This window comes from Catharus ustulatus, chromosome 1 (genome assembly GCF_009819885.2).
Source record: "Catharus ustulatus isolate bCatUst1 chromosome 1, bCatUst1.pri.v2, whole genome shotgun sequence".
Classification (NCBI taxonomy): Eukaryota; Metazoa; Chordata; class Aves; order Passeriformes; family Turdidae; genus Catharus; species Catharus ustulatus.
In genome coordinates, this window is record NC_046221.1 from 68,628,572 (window position 1) to 68,649,735 (window position 21,164).

Sequence of the window (21,164 nt, forward strand, 5' to 3'; positions counted from 1 at the left end):
TGATTTGCACCTCCCAGATTGCATCTGGGCATGGCTGGCAGTGCCAGCTCACAGCTCCACATTCTGCAAATTTGGGAACCCAGGGAACATGACGGCTGATCTGCACTGCCAGCTGTTCTGCTGCAGATTTCACTCTCAGCTCTGGACTGTCAGCCAGGCTGGTTTTACATTGTACAAAACACACTTCCATAATACTGGCTCTATATTTTCTCTTAGTCTACTTCCCTGGCTCCTATCACAGCTCCTCCTGCAAAGGAGCAGAATGGAAGTTAATATTTGCAGTCCTGCCTGAGGTAGCTTGCACATCCCTGCTGAATAAAAACAGCCAAATGGGAGAGCAGAAATCATCTTCAGTACCAAATAACGTCATGGTGATTCAATATTTCAAAATGTCTGATTTCCAAAGCTTCTCTCTATGCCCCTTATTCTCTCAGTCTCTTGTGGACAGTAAGCTCTTTAAGGGAAGAGTTACCTATATTTAGCACATTCTGCACAGTGGTTCCTTATGTAAACACAGTTGATCCTTCCAGTGACTGTGATCTGGGATCAGTTCCTGGTTAGACACATCTACAACTGTTGTTTTATTCCTCCATCCTCTCACTGCACCTAAATCCCTCTGGTCTCTCTATTGGGGATAAATCACAAAATAAGAAGCTCTATAATAGAGAAAAAACACATTCCCCCCACCCACCCACACCCACCAAAGGAAACCCCCATAACAAACCATCTTTCATTGTTTTGTTTATAAGGTGCCACACAGCATTTCTTGCTGTAGCCCCAGAATGTAAGAGATGCTTCTTAGGCATTCCAAAGGAAAAAATATCTCATTCACGAGAAAGGGTGTAACTCCAAACACAGCCTGTCCCACAAGATGGATTTAATGAGAAACATGGTAAACCTGCTGGTGGGGGTACCTGTTCCTCAATTCTTCATCTCCTCACCCTCATCTCCTGACTGGTTACAGCTGGCCCTTCATGACGGTGGGTTTGTGCAACCTCAAGGCAAGAAGACGAAGGTTACAGCAACGAGTCATAACAAAAGGGCTGTTTTTAAATTTCCAAGGGCAGATTCCTCTTTTGAGCCAGAGCTCCATGCACTGCACCATGGGCATGAAGTATCTGGGAGCCGATTTTATCTCTGAGCTTTGAGGTCAACCAATCCGTAAAGTACAGCTCCAGGACAACTCTAAGATCTGCCATTAGCATAAGGTCAGATACCCCTACGATCCCCAAGGACAAGGTCTAAAGATAACAGCTCTGCCCAGCTTTCCTCATCCCACTGAGATGTCTCAAAATTTTTGAGTCAAGAGAGAGTTACATGCCTCTGAAGGCCTCCCAGAAGGGCAGCTTGCTGGACCTTTATTTAGAGTTCTGAGTTGGGTAAATCGATTCTCCTGAAGTTGTCAAAGATGCTCACCTTCCCCAGCTGAATATGATAGAGAAGTCGGCACTTGGGTTTGGAGCATGCTTTTCTCAAGCGCCTGAAGCTTAGACATAAGTCCTGTGCTTAAACTGGGCAGGCTGCAGGTGGGATGCTGAGGAGGCAAAAGACAATTCCTTCCACTGTTGCTGCTATCAAAGAAACCCCCGTCAAAATTTGTTATTGTTGTTTACTTTTCTGTACCAATAAGTGCTCATAGACCCAGCTCAACTCTACTGATCCAACAATTTCTAGAATATTGTCAAATTCTCTATAAGGAAAAACAGCCAACACCTTTTTACTTTAACAAAAATCAAAACTTTTGACTATTTCCCTTAAGAAATACATGCCTTTTCTCTGCACAAATCTTTGCTTAAGATGCTAAAATTACCTACCATGAGCAGTAAACCAGCTTACTGTAAAAAAACATCACATCTGTGCATATTTTAAAATTGTTTCATGTGCTTACAAACCACACTTCAGGGATGAAACCTGAGGCACCAGAGGCCAAACTGTCATAAGTACAGTGATAAATGAAAATTGGAAGCACAGAAGACTGGTGCTGATCTCTGAATTCTGAAATTACTCAGGTGAGGATACTCTCTCTCTCTCACTAATAAGAATAGACATAATCTCTGCCATGGTCCTAGGCTGCTTTCCCCAGCAGTAAGTATCACCTCTGCCCTATTTAAATCAAATCTCAGCTGGTCATCAAGGTCTCACCCAAGTCCTTCTGTTGATCAGGCACTGAGAAAACCAGGACACTAGCACCATTTGGGCCAGATTAAAAAGGAGATCTAGAGCTATGTGTCATTAGCAGAGGGGTGGCGTGATGTCTCAAGCTGCCTGTATCCCCAGGTAGCTTCTCAGACTTATTACAAATCCACGGGATTTGTAAGCAAGCAACCACATCCATGTGGGGAAGCAGGACTTTTATATGAGGACCCCTCATCTCAGAGCAAACGGAAAAGAGCAGAACTCACAAGTATTGCCAGTCCAGTGCATTAACCTTTCTAGAGGAGCCAGAAAAAAAGTATTCTACCTTGCAGGATTAACTAAAATAAAAAGCAGTAAATCAACTGCATTTTGACTGCTAGGAGTTGAAAATTCATCCCATATTAAGTCCAGTTTCTGAATTATAGCCATAACTTGCATATTCACAGATGCCAAGGTGGTGTGAGGATTCCCAGCAGTGCCAGAACTATCAGAGCCATCAGCCACCACTTTTAGCCTTACCCACTGCAATTGAGATTATAGCTCACATATTACTAGAAAGTATAATGCCTGAATTAGCCGTAACGGGGCAAAACAAAAGGAACAAATTAAAAAATAAAAGGAGCACTTAAACTCTGCTTTATTCCATCATTATAATGGCTTACATCAGAAAGATTTGCTTCGTATCTGTGCAAGTGTTAAAAAGATGGAACTTGTGTAGCACAAGTTCTAAGTAAACCTTTAACAGTGCAGATGATGGGGAAAGGTGAAAAACAGCCTAACCACTTGGAACTGTCCTGGAATTTCACTATGGAAATCCAACCTCAACATAATCTTGCTTTTGGTGTTAATTTCATTTTTAATTTTTTTATATGATTGTGATAAATTATTGTTTACTCCTTCATTAATTGCTCAGAAGTTAACAAATCTGAATTAAGTACAGAAATATGGAAAAATTCTAGATCCATCAGTACTGGCGCTTGAGGTGAAGGCTTCCTTTGAAGCAATTATTTAGTACTGGAAGATTATTTGTACCTTAGGGCAGCAAGAGAAAAATAACAATAATAAAGTGAGAAACCAGAAGAGATCAGGTGCACTTCTCTATCATTTGAAGAAAAGGAGAAGTGGGAAAAAGAAAAACCTAGAGAGCAAAAGGTCACCAAGAGTGCATTGTAAAGCAGTGAAATGTAAGGACAAGAGCAAACAGCTCTTCTGATCAAGTAAGAACTTTGTGTGAATGGAGTTAAATTACCAGGTGTTCTTCTATCTTAATTGAATAATTTCTTTGGATAGCTGAGGAGCTGACTTTGCTGTCCTTGCCTGCTGTTATTCCAGCTGGGCACGTTGTCCTCACATCTCAGTTTTCATCCTCTGTGTTCTTGTCTTTCAAACTGATCTTTCTGAGCTCTGCATTTCAGTAGAACGTTTAACCTGGTCATTGAAAAAGGCAGTGCTCTGGTTCTCTCGTGCACATTCGAGCAGAATTCAGTAGAACCTTATTGGAAATCAAGAATAAAACTTCATATGATAAGGTTTTCCATATGTTCACAGCTTCTAATAACACACTGGTACCACAAAATATGGCAGGGGAGCTATTCAGAACAAATGTAATCAAAGACGCATGGAAAATAGGCCTAGACAGGATTTCTTTTAGCCTATCCCACTATCCCAGACAACAGCAATACTCAAAGTAATTACCATAATAATAATTACCATTAAAATAATTACCATAATTCATACCTGATTTCAAGTAATTTTGAAGTCATTAGTTCACTAATCTTTCTATCAGGCTCCCATTTACTTAAGGAGTATTAAATAGAACTGGCTAGTAGTTTCTCAACAATATGGCTTTACATTTCAAAGAGTTTCTGTTGATAAAAAAATTCAAATAATTACCTAAACTTCAATTGGGAAGGGGCTCCTATTTTTTGTCACTGCATTATGAACTTTCTGACCTAAAAACAGGAAGAAAGCATAGGACTACATATTTCATCCACCCTGGAATAATCAGTATCCTTTTAGCTGCAGTGCTCCTGTTGGAGGAGACATCCTACTTAGGGTCCGGCTGTATGCGCTGCAGGTCAGGATAGCAAACTCCAGTTGGTATATTAAAGAATTAAGACAATATTTTTGGAGAGACACCATGTATGCAATTTTTTGACCTCTAACCAACCCCACGGAGAGCTGGAGAGCCTCACCAGGCAGCAACCCAAAGCATACTTTTCACAGTTCTGTCCCCATGAAAAATATCTCAAACGCATCATGAAGAGGAACAACAGAATATTTCCCCTGTGATAAATCTTGTGGGGTGTTTCCTATTCAGCACCTGAATTTGTTTGGTGCAACACCACCACTGAGTTTTTACATTTGGGGAAACCATGATACTAACCAAGTCACAGGGCTGAGACATTCTGGAATCTCCCAGTCCTGGGCTGAACCATCAAGCTCACACTGCTTCCTTAGAGGGTTTATAGTCATTCGAGATTACAGTTTATCTGAGATCTTTGAGGCACAAAGGCATCAATCTGGAAACACGGGCTATTCTGCGTCTCAGCTATCCATCTAAAATTTGGGATTATACCATAATTCTTAAAGGTAGGCAACCTCTATAGAGAGATTTTCTTCAGTAAATACTATTTGCAGAGAATTTTACAATTTAATGTTTTAGCCAAAAAAATACCTTAAAGTTTCTAGGTATTTTTTTAAGATTTATTTAATGACAAGTCAAAGATGACTAGTGGTACCTTCCTCTTTTCATTGGGTTATCATGTAAAAGTGTGACGGCCTCAGTAGCCTTGTGGTGTGCTTCACCCCAGCCTCTTGGGTACAGCAAGACAGTTCAGATGTTGCATTCTTGTTGAAGTAGGTCATGTTACAGGCAAGGAACTGATTTCTCCCTTTAAAAACCGAAAAAAGGAAAAATGTGTGATTATTAGTATCTGGTTTCTGTTTTTAGACACTGATGGTCTTCTCAGTCATGTCATTCTAAAATTCATTTAAGATAAAAAAGAAAATGTCATTTCTCTTTCCTTCCTGAAGTGGCTCCTTTTCCTTGGGATGTTTCCATCAAGTAGCTGCTTTTAGGACTATTTTGTCCAAGTCTATAGTTCCATGAAGAGCCGCCACTCACAAGGACTAGCTAGTCTCCAGTGGCCAAAGGAAATAAGTGATTTACAGCACTGCAAATGAAGCCCTTCTTTGTGCTACACAGGTAGATTAATCTCCTTTACTTAGTCTAGAAAATAGTGGTCATATCAATTTGTTTTAATTTAATTTAATTGGTCTGAGGGCTGGAGCGCCTTAGAAAGTCCAGTGAAACATCCCACCCATAATAACATCTTGCTCTGTTTTTTTCACAAGAAGAAGGCTGGTGCTCGTACTCCCACTCTGAACTTTTAAGATGAATTTTAATTGCTTGAGTACTAACTCCATTATTAGTTTTTAGCTTTCCTTCTTAACTGTTTCTGTGTAGACAGACCGTGTACTAGGTAGACCATTTCGGTGGCAAGGGACCACAGCAACCACCTAATCCAACTGCCTGACTGTTTCAGGGCTGACCAAAAGTTAAAGCATGCTGTTAGGGCACTGACCAAATGTCTCTTAAACACTGACAGGCTGGGAACATCACCTACCTCTCTAGGAATCTTTTCCCAGGGTTTCATCACCCTCTCAGTAAAGAATTGTTTCTTAACCCCCAGTGTAAATCTCCCTTGGTGCAGCCTGTAACTGTTCCCACACATCCTGTCATTGCATCCCAGGGAGTAGAGCTCAGCATCTCCCTCCCACCTTCCTCTCCTCAGGAAGCTGCAGAGAACAATGAGGTCACCCCTCAGCCCAAAGCCCTCAGCTGCTCCTCACAGGACTTGCTTCCAGCCCTGTCACCACCATTTTTCCCCTCCTCTGGTATGTTCAGGGATCTTCACAATCTTCTCACATGGTGGCCCCAGACCTGCACACAGTGCTCAGGGTGAGGCTGATGCAGTGGGACAATCCCATCTCCTGGCTGGCTGGCTCTGCTCGATGCACCCCAGGATGAGGTTTGCCCTTGGGGCTGCCAGGGCACACGATGGCTCACGGGGAGCTGCTGCCAACCAGCACTCCCAGATCCCTTTCCACAGGGCTGCTTTCCAGCCATTCCTTCCCAGTTCACATTTGTGCCCATGATACTCCATGCCAGGAGCCAGATCCAGCATCTGGATTTGTGAAATTTCATCCCACTGATGCCTCCCCAGTGCTCCACTCTATCCCTCTGCAAGGACTCTTGTCTCTCTAGAGGGTCAGCAGCACCTCCCTGTTTCGTATCGTCAGCAAACCTGCTAATGGGGCATTCAATTTGTGCCTCCAGATCACTGAGAGATATTCTGAACAGCACTGGTCCTAGAACTGATCCTGAGGAACACCGCTGGTGACCGGTCACCAGCCAGATGTTGCCCAATGCTGATGCCTCACCCTCTGCCTTTCTCCTGCCCTGGGACAAGGGGAATCCCTTATTGCTTCTAGGCATTTTTCTCTGAGAAAGTCCAACCATGCACAGAGATTTTTTTCTACAACTCAAAGAGCAGAGAGAAGCTGCAGTCAGTAGAAATGGCAAATCCATGCAGAAAATTACATCTCTTTTCTTTCTAGCCTGTCTGTGGGGAGCAGATGAAAAACAAGCTGCGGCTGTGAGATTTTTGAAGTTGAAAGCTTGAAATGAGCAGGACACAAGTCCAAGGGTCAGGCTCTTAGAACTCAGTGTGCTACTTGGTGAGGTGAGAGGACTGCATCGTCTTTTGGTACCTGCTGCCTACCCCTGAAACTTCTGACAAAGGAGCCAACTTTCAATTCTGAACATTTTGATTCCCCATTTACAAAAATAAGGCAGGGGTTGGACTGATGTGGAAAACAAGTTTGTGAATTCTCATGCTGTTTATTCGTGAGTAGATGAATAGAAGCCATTTATCAGTGTAAAAACAGGAATGTGTTAAGAACAACATTAGGGCAAACAGCAAAATATGAAAATCTACTAATTAATAGGATGTTGCTACTTAGCAGAATTTTTTCACAAGGCAGTGCTTTGCTCTTAATGTGATTTGTTTTTCCAAATAGATTTGAACAATACTGGTTTTAATATTATTTTCAGGACAGGCTACCAAGAATGCAAAGAATTGAAATAATTGCTTTCTAGAGGAAGAGAATTTGTGAGGGGGATTTCTCATCTCTTTGATAGATCCTGCACTTGCACCATCTCTGAGTGATTAATAACACCATCAGCTCTGCAGAGTTGTTACTGCTCAGTGTACAAAAGGGAACATGACTGAAACAGTACAAGAAGTGTATGGGTTTGGTATCAGAAGAAAACAGACCTGCTACCAAAATGTCTTGTGTTAAGGTGCTGGCTTCTGTTCCAGATATGCATCTGGCTCATTTGGCACCATTGAGTGAGCTGTTTACGTTCCACATCATTGAGACCCAATAGGAAAGACATAGCCTAGGATCACCAGGATACCTTAAAAATTACTCAAAAAAATTTACAAATTTCCCCACTAACTTTTTTTTTTTTTTTTTAAATTAGGAAGTTAGCCAGAAATCTTGAAAATCATCTTGCAAAGCAGAGGAGTCAAAACTCAAAGTGAATTATTTTCTTTTCCTTCAAGGAGACACAGTAGTATATAAGGCACCTACAATAGAGAATAGAAATGTTAAACTATAGAAAAGTTGACATGAAAGACTGAGGTTAAAAAAAGTCTGAGTTAAAAAAATATCTCCAGTCTAAGCTTCTGGCTTTTGAAATGCAGACATAAACCAAAGGGAACTCTTCTTACTCTTCAAGTAAAATGACTGGGGAATAAGCAAACAGAGTGATCTGAAAAATCTGACATTTTTAGAATCAGGGAAGAATGAACAAAAGAAATTAAAACCATGCAGACAGACAGAGTGGTATTCTCACCCCAAAGATTACTCTCCATTTGCATGCTGACCATCTGTAAGGAGTTGCAGATTTCCTAATAACCAAATTTTTAAAATTATGATGTTGAAAAGAAATATTGATCCTTACAAGCCTCTAAGGGCTTTTTCATATAATTTTCCAACATGGAACCCTTGAATTAAATACTTGAAAAAAAACCCCAAAACTTTGAGATGCTATCTGAGCTCACCTGTTCAGCACTGGCAGGAAAGCTTCATAAAATGTGTCAACTTGGAAGAAATGCATCAGGATGATTGACTGCAGCTCCTGGCCCTGCACATGACACCCCAAGAGTCACACCATGTGCCTGAGAGTGTTGTCCAAACATTCTTGAACTCTTTTGCTGCTCTGACCACTTCCCTGGGGAGCCTGTTCCAGTGCCCAATCACCATCTAAGTGAAAACATTTTAACTGAGATTTCACCTAAACCTCCCCTGACTCTGCTTCATGCTGTTCCCTCGGGTCCTGTTACTGGTAACAAGAATGAAGAGATCAGTGCCTGTCCCTTCTCTTCCCCTCAAGGCCCTTCACCATCCTCACGGCCCTCCTTCGGATGCCCTCTAACAGCTTTATGTATTTCTTGCACTGCAGCACCCACGGCTGCCCCCAGCACTGGAGGTGAGGCTGCCCCAGCTCAGAGCAGAGCAGGACAATTCCCTCCCTTGCCTGCTGCCCATGCTGTGCCTGATTCCCCCAGGACAGGGTTGGCTCTCCTGGCTGCCAGGGCACTGCTGACTCGTGTTCAACTTGCCGTGGACCAGAACCCCCAGGTCCCTTTCCATGGGCTGCTCTCCAACCTCTCATTCCCCAGTCTGTACATCCAGGGTTGTTGTGTTACAGGGGCAGAATTCTGCTTTGTTACCCCAGGGACCACTCCACATGTTACCCTCCTAATCCTCTAGAGGTGCAATTAGTTTACTAATCTGCACAATGTCAGGAGAATTTGGAGCCCACATAGGTCCACTTTTTCCTTTGACTTCTGTTTTTGTTTCTGTTTCTCCTGTAGCTGTCTCTGGAACTGTTCTATTTTGAAGGACAGTAGTAACTTGGTTGCTTTCCATCTCAGTTTTCAGTTCTTGTTTCTCTTTAATATTATCTTTTCTGTAGTGGCAGGCAGCTTCTGGACAGGTACCTAATATTGTGCAAATAATCACATTCTTTTTCCTAGCCTTTATATGGCCCCTAGCAACTTACAGATTTCCTCCACAGCTTTCCAACCACACCAGTTATCCTGAGCCCATTTGTCTGAGAACTTAGGACTTGGACTTCTTCCATGCTTTTGTAAGTAGTCAGTGATACTGTGTGCAAACCTGCTGACTACACTGATTTTTGGTGAATGCGTGTTTTAAGGTCACTTAACAAATCACTGGCAAAGGTATAATCAAAAACAGGTTTAATATAAAAGTGAAAGCACAACAGAGTTCTTTGCCAAGGTTCACTCTACTACTTACCAGATGATGAAAAAAAGCAAACAAAAAACCAGTATCAATCAATCAATCCAGACCAAAAATATCCACAGATTATCTCCATGGAGGACTCCTGCAGCAGCTCCTGGCATGCGGTGAGACACCACCTTCCTTCCTCAGGGCTTTACCCGGGACCTGCTGAGCAATCAACCATCCCTCACTGCTGACCTTTATTACACAAGGAGACAAGACACAAAAGAGTTTTTTCAAAAATCATCCACTGTAATAATATACAAATCATCACAGTTGTAAGATAGACTAATCAAAGTATTTAAATTGCATATTTTCCTCCCAAATTTTTGTGAACCAACATTTTACCTACTGCAGCAGATACCTTTGAGATCAAGTTTCCTCAGCAAAGCAGAAAAATGAGTTGTTGTAAAGGAATGTGTTTGTTTCGATTGTTACCTAGCAGTTATCTATAAAACACTCATATACTGTATTGTCTGTACTGTATGTATGTATTGTCTGTATGTACCGTATTATCTCTCTCTGCAATTTCTATGGGCTATTTTGGACACCTAAAACATCTGAGTTCACATTACAGAGACGGTTATAGGATTTGAATTCAGAGGAAAAACAGTAGAAGACCCTGATTTTCCAGGTTTCAAATCATTTTAATGGGAATTTATAATAAGCATTCTAGGCTACTTTCTAATCCTCCAGATATTATCAATAATCAGTTTTTAATGTATTTACTCTAGGAAATAATTCAGTTTGTTCACTGAGAATGTCTCTGCTCCACTTTTGTATGGACTGTCACAGATTCAACACAGGACAATCTTTTCAGTGTGAACTAGAGGGAAAAATCATCCCTTCTGTGCTGACAAGCATCATCCCTGTGAATGTAGCTCCAGAGCTGCAAGCAACCCATTTCTCTCAGCATCTTGCAATTCTGCTTACAGCATAACACTTCAGTGCCTTTCTCCCACCCTCTCTCTGCAGCGTCTGTGGAGAGTGAGAAAGACCCCAGAACATGAGTTGCTCAGTTTATCTGCAAACTTTGCACTTATTTGAGAATAAGCAAGATCTTTTCAAAATCAATGGCCTCTACATGACATTTATAAGCAAGAGATGATGGTCCCTCTTCCACAAGGGTTGCTGAGTGCTTTAGGTGGCTGTTACTATAAAAATATTCCATATCAAGAACTACCATATGGTTTTCTAGAAAGCTGCTCTGTCTCAGTGTGGCACTCTGATATTTCATTGCTTCCCTGTGTGACATGTGCAGAATCTAAGAAATTGCTTGTGTGCCTATTCACATCTCCATTCAGCACCGTGCCTGCTCTCCTTCACTTCCTCCAGCATTTAACACTGTAGGATAAAGAGACATGTATGGCATTAGGAATATTTCTCCCTTTGCACTACTTTGCATTTGCCTTCTGTTTGCGTGGCAAATTGAATTTTTCTCGAGAACAACTTTGCACAAGTAGCTGTGTTAAGGTCTGTTCACACTGCTTCAGGACAAAGATACAATATTCCAGTGTTTGCTTTGGAGCAATGATTTGGAGATGCATTAAGTAATGAGAGATTTTAATGGATGCCTTGAAGGCTCTAAATCCAGAGAAAGAGAAGAAATGCATCATTTCATATCTCCAGCTTAACCCATGCCTTTCCCCTTTCAAAATGCAGGATATTAGCAAGTTGTCTGGTTCAAGAGCATCAGTTCATGGAAGGAGTGGGTACCCACCAATGAGGACAGAACAACTGCAGGGGGAAAAGCCATTCCATCTGTTCACAAATGTAACTCCTCTGCTTTCTGTTCCAGCTCATCCTTGCCACATGGGAAGGCGGCTACAACTTGCAGTGCCAGAACCTCCACAGCGCAGGGGAGGCTGATATCCGGGTGAGAGACAAAAGCAGCTCAGCCTCAGCATCCTTTCTGTTTTAGCCATCTTTAACTGTCCCAGGACATACCTTGAGCTCTGATAAAATATCTCTGCTCTAGAGCAGGATATATGTCATTGCACTGAGTATCAAATTTAGATTTTTTTCAAAAGAAGGATCTGGCAGAAAAATCTGTTCTGTGTAAAGAAAATGGTGGCACCCTTAAAATAAACCAAACAACCCCAAAATGAAACAAAAACACACTGACAAAACTGCACCTTTGCAAAAAAACCCCAAAACAATTAGAAAACCCTTCCTCAAAGTTTTTCTTAAATTATATTTTGATCATTATATATTTACAGAATTGCTTAAAATGTGTGATTTTTTTATAAAACTGCTTCACTGAAAAGTGAAATAAAATTGAAGACAGAGGTTGTGCAATTCCCTCAATAACATATTAATGCCTTCTGGGAAGTTGCATGCCTAGAGAGTGAGGAAGTACAGCAATATTTAAGCACTTGTATGGACAGATATTGATCTCTTGCTCCTTTGTTCTTGCTTGTACAGGTAGCCAAGGTGCTGTGGTGGTATTATTTTTCCAAAGTAATTGAATTCATGGACACTATCTTCTTTGTACTGAGAAAGAAAAGCAGCCAGATCACCTTCCTTCATGTGTATCACCATGCCACTATGTTTAACATTTGGTGGTGTGTTCTGAACTGGATACCTTGTGGGCAGAGTAAGTCTTTGTTTGCTTCATCACCCCGGGTCTAAGTCAGCTGCAGCTGGGGAGGAATCACATCGCCATGCAGAGGAATTGTGTCACTGTGCAGTATGAGGGCACCTGTAGGGTTCAGAGCCTTTCAGAACTGCTGACCACCTGCAGAACACAGGAAAGTTAACAATATGGTTAAAAGTTCAGCCCAAAAATACCTGAGTGTTAGGCCCTAGTTTTTTCACTTAGCTGCCACCAACTCATGTATTTACTTCTCTTCAAACCACTTTTAAACATAACAGTACTGAGGAGCACAGAAGAGCCATCACATACAACACCTACTCCAAAAGCAGATGCAGGAAGAAGTCATGACCCTGGTAAAGCCTTTATCAATCACAACAAATTAAATCAATGGCCCTTTTACAGGCTCAACTCTTGTATGCATCAATCTCCGTTTTAGCAAGATACTTTATTTACATGGTCACTAATAAAAATTCCAGTTGGAGTTTGTTCTGTTTCATATAAGAATACATCCTCTGAAGGTTATAGTAACTGCCATCATCTTCCCTGTTAGGAAGGGATTTATGATGCCACAGGCTGGTCACTTGGCATTTGCATAAGATGTCCAAACAGCAGAGAACTGCTTCAGCTGTCTCACAAAAGGTACACTTTTTGAGGGCTTCACACAGCCAGAAGCTTCCTGTGGAACTGCTTTCAAAGTTGAGAAAAAGCCCTGTTTTCTTACAACCTATTAGAGGGAGCCACCTCAGCCCCTTGTAACATTTTGTAAAGAAACTTGTTGCAGATCTTTTTCAGAATTAAAAGCAGAATTTACATTTGTTGGCACTTACTGGGGACAGCACAAAATCAAAGTAAATTGCTGTTAGAGGCAGAAGCAGGGATCAGAGATTTCATCTCAGTTAGGAGTTATTTCTAGAGGTTTTAACAAATCGATGGGGGGTTGTGTTTTTCTGTAATCAGTGCCAAAATCAGAAAAACTGGTGAGTCCATCTTGTGGTTGTAGCACTGCCAAACACACAAGCACACAGCAGAGTAGTGCTGCTACTTCTCCGTAGTCTGCAAAGTACACAGGATAATTAATTTCCTCTAGAACTAGTATCCACTAAGTGTGACTAATAAGAACATCTAGGTGAAGAGACAATGAAGAAAATAAGAGCCATGATCGAACACAGGCACAAAAGGCTGATTTAATTCAGAGTAAAGCCCTTGCTACTGCATCAGAGAACAGGAGTAGAGGCGTCTCCCAGGGTCCTGAGCTGCATACGAGCAGCCACAGCAGTGTTTAAAGCTTACAGGAATAGTGGAAAGACTCATAGCAAGAAGAACTTTAGGAGAGGGGTAAAATAGCCTGTAAAATAGGAAATAGGATAGAATAGGAAAAAGTGGAGGAGAAGAAAAGTATGAGATAGAAATACAATATTCGGCATAAGAAAAACCCTCTAGAAAGTATCATTTGGTTTTGCAGCTGTCCCTAGGAGAGCACGTCTACACATCTGGAATGTCTTTAGCAAGGAATAAGCACAAAAGGAATGTTTACCATATACAAGAGATTCAATATAGAAGCAATATCCCAAGCAATAATGTCCTTTCTCACTTTTTAGTAGTTGATATTTAATTTTTTTTTCCTAATGGATTTTTATAGGTTTCTTTGGACCCACTTTGAATAGCTTTATCCACGTGCTTATGTATTCTTACTATGGACTGTCAGTTATCCCTTCTATGCGCAAATATCTGTGGTGGAAGAAATACCTCACTCAGGCACAGCTGGTATGTATCTATTTCACTTCCATTTTTAACTACCAGAAATCTTTCAAAATGTAAGAGAGGACTAAATGAATTACAGGTAAGCATTGTTATTTACACAATTAAACCAGTTGCAATTGAAATATAACAAAACTATCACACAGCATAAATCACTCGTGCAGCTTGATGTAATTCAATGAAGGAAATCCTGTTCAGAAGTGTTTTCTGTAGAAGACAAATAGCAGAAACTCTTTAGTCCGCACATTCTGTTAGTTTTGAACCATTGCATAGAAAATGACTGCTCCTTAATTGTAGGAAAAACTGATTCAAAAGTCACAAGAAATATCTGACAGAGCCAGCTCCAAGACAGATCTCCCCTGCTGGCCAAAGCTGAGCCCATCAACAAAGCTGGGGGCACCTCTGTGATACCATCTTTATTTAAGGGTGAAAAAACATAGCACAGCAGCTGAGAGAAGGCAGGAAATGTGAGAAACCACCCTGCAAATAGCCATGTCAGAGCAGGAGGAGGGAATTAGTGCCAAGAACTGGCCTGCAGCCTGTGGGGAAGATGCTGGTGAAGCTGTTCCCCCGCAGCCCATGGAGATCCATAGGGGAGCAGAGATCCACCTGCAGCCCATGGAGGATCCCATGCTACAGCAATGGACATGTCTGCCCTGAAGGATGATACAGCCACAGGAAAAACAGGCTCCTGTGGACCCATGGAGAGAGAAGCTCATCCTGGAGCAGGTTTGCTGACAGAATCCGACCCCATTGGGGATCCACATAGGAACAGACTGTTCCTGAAGGGCTGGACATGTGGAGGGGGGATCCTCACTGGAGCCATTTATGAGGAACTGCAGCTCATGGGAAATACCACATTGGAACTCTCTCCCCTGGGAAGGACTCTACACTGAAGCAGGGACAGAGTGTGAGGAAAAAGGAGGAGCAAAACCAAAGCAATATGGGCTGACTACAAACCTCATCCCCCTGCATCACATGGAAGGAAGTAGAGGAGTCAGAAGTGAACTTGAGAAGAAACAGGGGCTTAGGGGAAGGTGTTTTAAATTTTATTTCTTGCTATCCTTCTGTGTTTTTAATTGTCAATGCTTCAAATCAGTCTTCTTCAAGTCAAGTCTATTTTGCTTATAACAGTAATAGGTAAGTTTTATCAGTTACCCTCCCTACCTTTATCTCAATCCACAAATTCTTGTCATTTTCTTCCCCTACTCTACTGAAGAGAAGGGAAAGAACTGCTGGGTGGGCAGCTGGCAGCCAAGCCAGGTTAACCCAGGACACAGTAGACAACTACAAAATGATGTAAACAAACTTTAGGCATTGAACAAAACTTTAGAAAAAACAAACTTTAGATGTAAACAAACTTTAGAAATTGACTGACTTCTAAAAGTCTGTTCCACCAGTTGCTGTACCTGAAGAGCTGAGCCACATCAGAATTTCTATGAAGACGATATGAGGCTTGACATGAAATAAAGTTCCTTTTACTTTTTTTCTCTTAGGCCCTGTTCATATAATTTGGAAGTTCAGGTGTTTGCAGTGGGCTTTAAAATGCCTGTGTAGAAATTTGCTTAGAAAAAGCTGCATGTCTGAGCTGAGACCATCCCAGCAGGTGAAACACACTGCCCTGTTGGAAATGTACCTCAGTACACTGGATTGAAGGCACACTTACCTGGCTAAGGAGAATCAGGTGCACCAGCGTGGGCTGTGGCTCACACTTCTAAATACAGACAAATCTCTGCAATTTCTTCCCTGTCTCATTTTTGCTTCCTTTGTCGCCTCCTTAACTCCATTAATGCAAGTGATAGCCTAGCTGAACTCCTTGGACCTGAGTTTTGCATTTTACGGTCAGACTTCTAAAGCTATTGCCAGGAATCTTCAGAGTTTCTGTCTTCTGTTTCTGCCCTGTAACAGAGACAACAACTGCACCTGTCACAAGGTCTGGAGGATAGAACAACACTTATTAAATCTGAGAAAAATAAAAAAAGCTTCCCTTACGTCAACTAGGCCTATAAACATAATTTTAGAAACCTCTGACCCTTTAGGGTTTTATTTAATTTCACTAGGGCACCATTTTAACTCAATCCTCACAATGCATTCCGAGGTTAGAAAGGGATAGTTTTCAAGAGTACTCAAACTTTCAAGGAGCAGGACTAGGGGACATTGCTGTGTCTGATTTAGCTAGCACTGACCCTTTCTCAGCAAGTACTCCTGCATTATCTTCTCTCCACAGATCCAGTTTCTGCTCACTATTGTGCACACACTCAGTGCCGCTGTAAAGCCATGTGGATTCCCATTTGGCTGCCTCATGTTCCAGTCCTCCTACATGGCCACACTGGTCATCCTCTTCATCAACTTCTACATTAAGGTAAGCAGTCTTCTGAGAACTCTCTGACAAGGACAGGGAAAAGAGAACTTTTTGGATAGCAGTCTGGGTGGACTCAGATGTAGAATGATCATCAGTGCTTAAAATATGTTAGTCTTGAAATAAATATATCACTTAAGAATAACTGATATAGTCATATCTGAGAAGGAGAGAGTTATTCAGTAGTCATGACCCCCTCATTGCAGCTCTTCTGCACTTGTTTAGCAAGTCAGGTACTGCATTCAGTACATAGCAGGTCTGAATTTGCTTTGGTGGGCAAATTTTTGAGTCTTTCTCCTCCTTAGGGGAAAAAAGTGTTCTTTCTTTGCCTTGTTTACTTCAGCATCTTTTAGCAGGAACTTCTCTAGCCTGCCTGAATACATAAAGTTTATTGTGTACAAGGCTTGAAATCTCTTTTGACATTGAGAAGTATTACGATAAGGCTAGTAAAAAGTAACATCACCCACGGCAGTGAAAAGACTACAGTACCCTTAATGCAGTCTGAAACAAATATATCCATCTGCATCAACAAAAAGCAGACAATCTCCATTTACAGTTAACCATAAGCAGTGTTTTGGTGGGCACTAAAGGAATCCAAGTGTTTACTTTGGATTTTGCTTTTATAGACGTACCGGAAAGCACCTTCAAGAACAGCTGTAAAGGAAACCCCTGTCACAACTGAAATCAAGAATGGTTTCCATAAGGACTACTTTGCTGCTGCCAATGGATTGCAGAATAATAAGAAGGCACAATAAGTATAGTGTTTCATATGGTTTTTTTTCTAAAGAGAAAAAGAAGAAAAAAAAGACTGAATTACAAGCTTTAGCTTAAAACCTATTTGATTACATTTATCAGTTCTTTGTACCAGACACTTATTAATGTACCTCTCTATTTAGGTTTTAACAAAATGAGTAGAAATTACTTGTCAAAGATCACCATTGGAACAAAGAAAGCCAAGATCTTTCTCATGAAAAAGAAAACTTTTCTGATCTCTAATGCTGACACAAAAACGCCTTATGAAACACTTGATGGATAAAGCCATCAATGCCTTCAAAAGGTTAGGACTCTGTTCAGACTAACACAGTGAGCACTTTCTGTGCATGCGAGAGGTCTTGAGGCAAGGCTTCACAGTGCACCCAGTACATCCAACTACAATGTGGCTAAGGCCAGGAAAATGGAGGAGGAGTGGGGGAAAGGTGAGAATCGTACATTTCCCATCACCATACGCCTCTTTTCTTCTTCTCAGCAATTCCCCAAAGCACACTCCTTCCTCATGGATACCAGCAAGGTACCCTCTGATCCTGTGGCAGCCCTGGGGAAGGACATGACAGAGGGCAGAGCCCAGGTGCATCATCCCATAGTTGGCAGGCAGTTGTGCACCATGCTCACTTGCTTTACTCAAGTGCAACCTGATTCAAATGCCAGGAAGGTTGGCAGGAGCTTTGTGTTTCAGGGGGTTGGGCTGGTAGCCCCTGGCACTGCCCAGAATGGCATTCTGAAGACAGAGCAAAACAAGTCACTTGGGATGTACTAATTAATAGGAGTTCTAGGTAAATGGATTTTGAAAGAAATAGGGTCTTAGCACTTAAAGAAGATAAATCTGTTGAGTGTAAATGTGTGTAAAATTAATCCTATACAAACACTGCTAATTCAAAGCAAACTGTCATGCCACATGTTAATAGACTGGAAGATGCAGAAAATTTGGAAAATTAGTTCAGCAAAGAGCAAAGTAGGTTATACAGGAATTTCTGTGGCAGGTGGACCTTACTCAAACTGGTCTCTGGCTAGAGAAACAGATGGGACTGAGGCACAATCCTCTGGAGGGGAAATGAGGAGATATGTGCTGTCTGCAGGTGTAAGTCTATCTCCCAACAGTCCATCACCATCTTTGTTGCTTCAGCTGAAGGCATTTACTGCCACTTAAATGGTTAGAAATGACAAATACCCAGGGTTAACTTTATGGGTCTGCCCTCACGCTTTTCTCATTTAGCCCACTTAATTTCTTCTACTGAAAGTAGACACAGACTTTTTTCCTCACAGTGAAGTAGTTCTGATCTCTTCCCTTCTCACATATAAAATTCACTCAACAAAAACAACTTTTGGAGTCACTCTAACCCAGTAAGTCCCTTGGACTGAAGCAGTTCTGTAAAGGAAACCTGTCCTCTCACTCCTGTCACCTTGCAGAGTCCCAGAGCAGGAGGAGGACAAAACACACTTCCAGCCAGCAGAGAGGGCCCAGATGTAGAGGAGGCTGTCCCACATCCTGCTATCCAATTCTATTCCACCTCCAGAGGGTCAGTTATGCCCTCCAGATATCCCCATTTAGATGATCTGCCCTTGGAGACTGCAGGCATAAAGGCAGGAGGAAGGTTAGTCCCAGGGAGCAGCAGCATGGACACAGGGCAGCCAGCCTCAGCAGGAGCAGCCTGAGAGACCACAGCCATGAGGGCTCATGGATAGGAAGTAAAGGGGCTGAGGAAGTGGTGCAGTAGGCAAAGAAGAGATGGGGTTGTCTAGCAAAAGCAAGAGGAGAGAATGGCATGAAGCAGGGTCCTGTGTCAGAGTTCTGCTTGACAGTGTGCTTGAAAGTCCCATTGAATGTCATCTGTCTCCAGCCAGTTCCAGTTCCATTGCAATAGGGCCAAAACTTTTCTGCTCCAGCAGAAAACTGAAATTCCCAAACTGCTACAGCAGAAGCAGTACCTCTTAGCAGCCTGACTGCTAAACTACATAATTGTGAACCAGGTAATCAAAATAATTTCAATATTCAAACACTTTTACACCACCACACCAACCTAGACCTAACTGGTGCATATTCACATTTGCTCCACTCTTCATGAAGTTGTTCACAAAACCTCACCTAACAAAAGTCAGTGTTTTATTGAACTATGAATAGGGGGAAAGCAGTAACCCAAAAGTGAAACCCAAAAAAAAAAAAAAAACAAACCAAAAAAAACCAACAAACAAAAAAACCAAGAACCCTGCATCCACAAAGCCTGGACACTGTATGCATATACTATTTCTCACTGGCCCTTTCAGAACCTCTACAGGTATTTCTGATAATACTGTAAAAATCCCAAGATGTAAGAAATTAGTGGGTTTGGCTTATGGTGCTTTGCATAGCCCTGAGTAAAGACAGAGCTTCGGAGCTCTGTAGAAATCAGCTTGATATTGGAAGCCAGGGTAAAAGCAGAGGAACTTGAAGGAGCTGACAGGAGAGTGAACATGGCAATGAGCTGGACCATTCATCTAAGGCAGGCAAAAAGGCTGTGTGGCCCAGCATGGATTTTAGGCCGAGTGGAGTCCATAATCTTTTGATGGCAAAGCATGCATTTGACTATCAAGGTGGAAAGCGTCAGCTGTGCTAAGTGTTAAAGTTTACTATGGCAATCAAACCCACAGATATCTTTTGTTTTGTTGAAATCTCATTCAAAAGAAAAGGAAATAAATAAATGCCTTACTTGAAATTCAAAGGGCTGGGGAAAAAAAAATAAAAATAAAAATAAAAAAAAAAAAAAGAAGGAAAAAAACCAGAGATGGTCTCAGACCTTGCAGATCCAGATCAGCCAGGAAGGCTGGAATCAGGTATGTTTAAAATTCTTCAGATACATCTTAACATCTTCAAAATGCTGCAACTTTGAAGAAAGAGAAGCATTGACTTTTTAAACTGATTTTCCTGTAATACATAACACTGTAAATAAACAAATTTTACTATCAGGCTGTCTCCACTCCTCCTTAAGGCACCAAATTGGGCTGGTAACTTGAGGCTGTTTTTGTTCTCCAACTTTTAAAGAAGCATTTTAGGGCATTCACATCAGATTCAAAAACAATCTCCATAATTTTATACAACACTTTCACTGGTGGTGTAAATCTTCCATGCAGTTTTTATAGGTTTCTCCCTATAAAAACTTGGCCTTTTGAGCAAAGGTAATGTTGAAGTAACTTGTTTGTTCAAAGCTTATACTTACCCATCAAGTCCTTGTTTGATTACTAGATTGTTTTCAGTTGGAACAGTGATGGTAGAAAACAGGGGAGAGACAACAGAGAAATCAAAATCTCAAAACCAAATATCAAGATCTCAAATCAGATTGAAAATACACAATAGCTCTCAGCTATTCCTAGAAACATGCCTATTTTCCAGTGCATTACTCTCTTAGACACAGTTCTACTGCCTGCAAAAGCAGGACCTGTGCCTGTGTGCTCCAGCTGACCTCAGCACCCCTTAACTGATAGGAGGGTGGGCTGTCCCCAGGCCAAGGTAAACACGCACAAATCTCCTCTGCCCATTTCCAGCCACAGAGGACATCCTTTTCTCTGGTTTTATGCAGCCTTGATGTGTAGCAGTAGCCCTCAGATGGGGCACTGCACTGGATGGATGGGACCCAGGCACACTAAATATTTGTTGTTCTGGCTGAGAAGCGTCAAGGAAACTGAACAGTTTGAAAATTGAGATCTATTTGCACTGAAAGGAAGAAAATAAATACCTGGATTTATAGCACTTCCAAAAGCATGAAGTGGGAAGGGCAGAGAAAATCAACCAAGGTCAGCTACCTACCTTCCAAAAAGTAACTTTAGGATAACCCAATTACACACCCTTTGCAGAAACCAAACAGACTTTAGACCTTCAGGAGGTTTTAAGCTCAAACATGTTTAATTGACCCAGCAGTGCAGGAAGTGGTACGAGATGGGCTGTTCAAAGCCAGAAAATATCATTTCTGTCCCAGATGCAGCCTACAAACACTTCTACTGCCTACAGAAGGAAAGACTATTAAGTAAAGTCCAAAATTCACTTCAGGCAGTTCACAGGTTATCAAGTTGTAACTCAGAGAGTTTCTCAAAAGCTAAAGTGTATCCTCTGAAGGGATAGAGAGTAGTGATATGAAACACCTTTCAGCTCGCCCATACCCATCATTAAAAGACCCTTTTGGGGTCCAG

General features: G+C 41.6%; 1 protein-coding gene across 1 annotated transcript in view; it reads left to right on the top strand.

Annotated features, from left to right (window-relative positions):
* ELOVL2 (ELOVL fatty acid elongase 2) overlaps positions 1–19,946 on the top strand; it is a 51,446-nt gene extending 31,500 nt beyond the window's left edge. Inside the window, exons 4-8 of the mRNA XM_033066737.1 lie at positions 11,315–11,392; positions 11,941–12,112; positions 13,752–13,876; positions 16,098–16,232; positions 16,856–19,946. Coding sequence (XP_032922628.1) covers positions 11,315–11,392; positions 11,941–12,112; positions 13,752–13,876; positions 16,098–16,232; positions 16,856–16,984 — 639 coding nt within the window. The 3' untranslated portion in view covers positions 16,985–19,946. The remainder of the gene's footprint in view (positions 1–11,314; positions 11,393–11,940; positions 12,113–13,751; positions 13,877–16,097; positions 16,233–16,855) is intronic.
* The last annotated feature ends 1,218 nt before the right edge of the window (positions 19,947–21,164 follow it).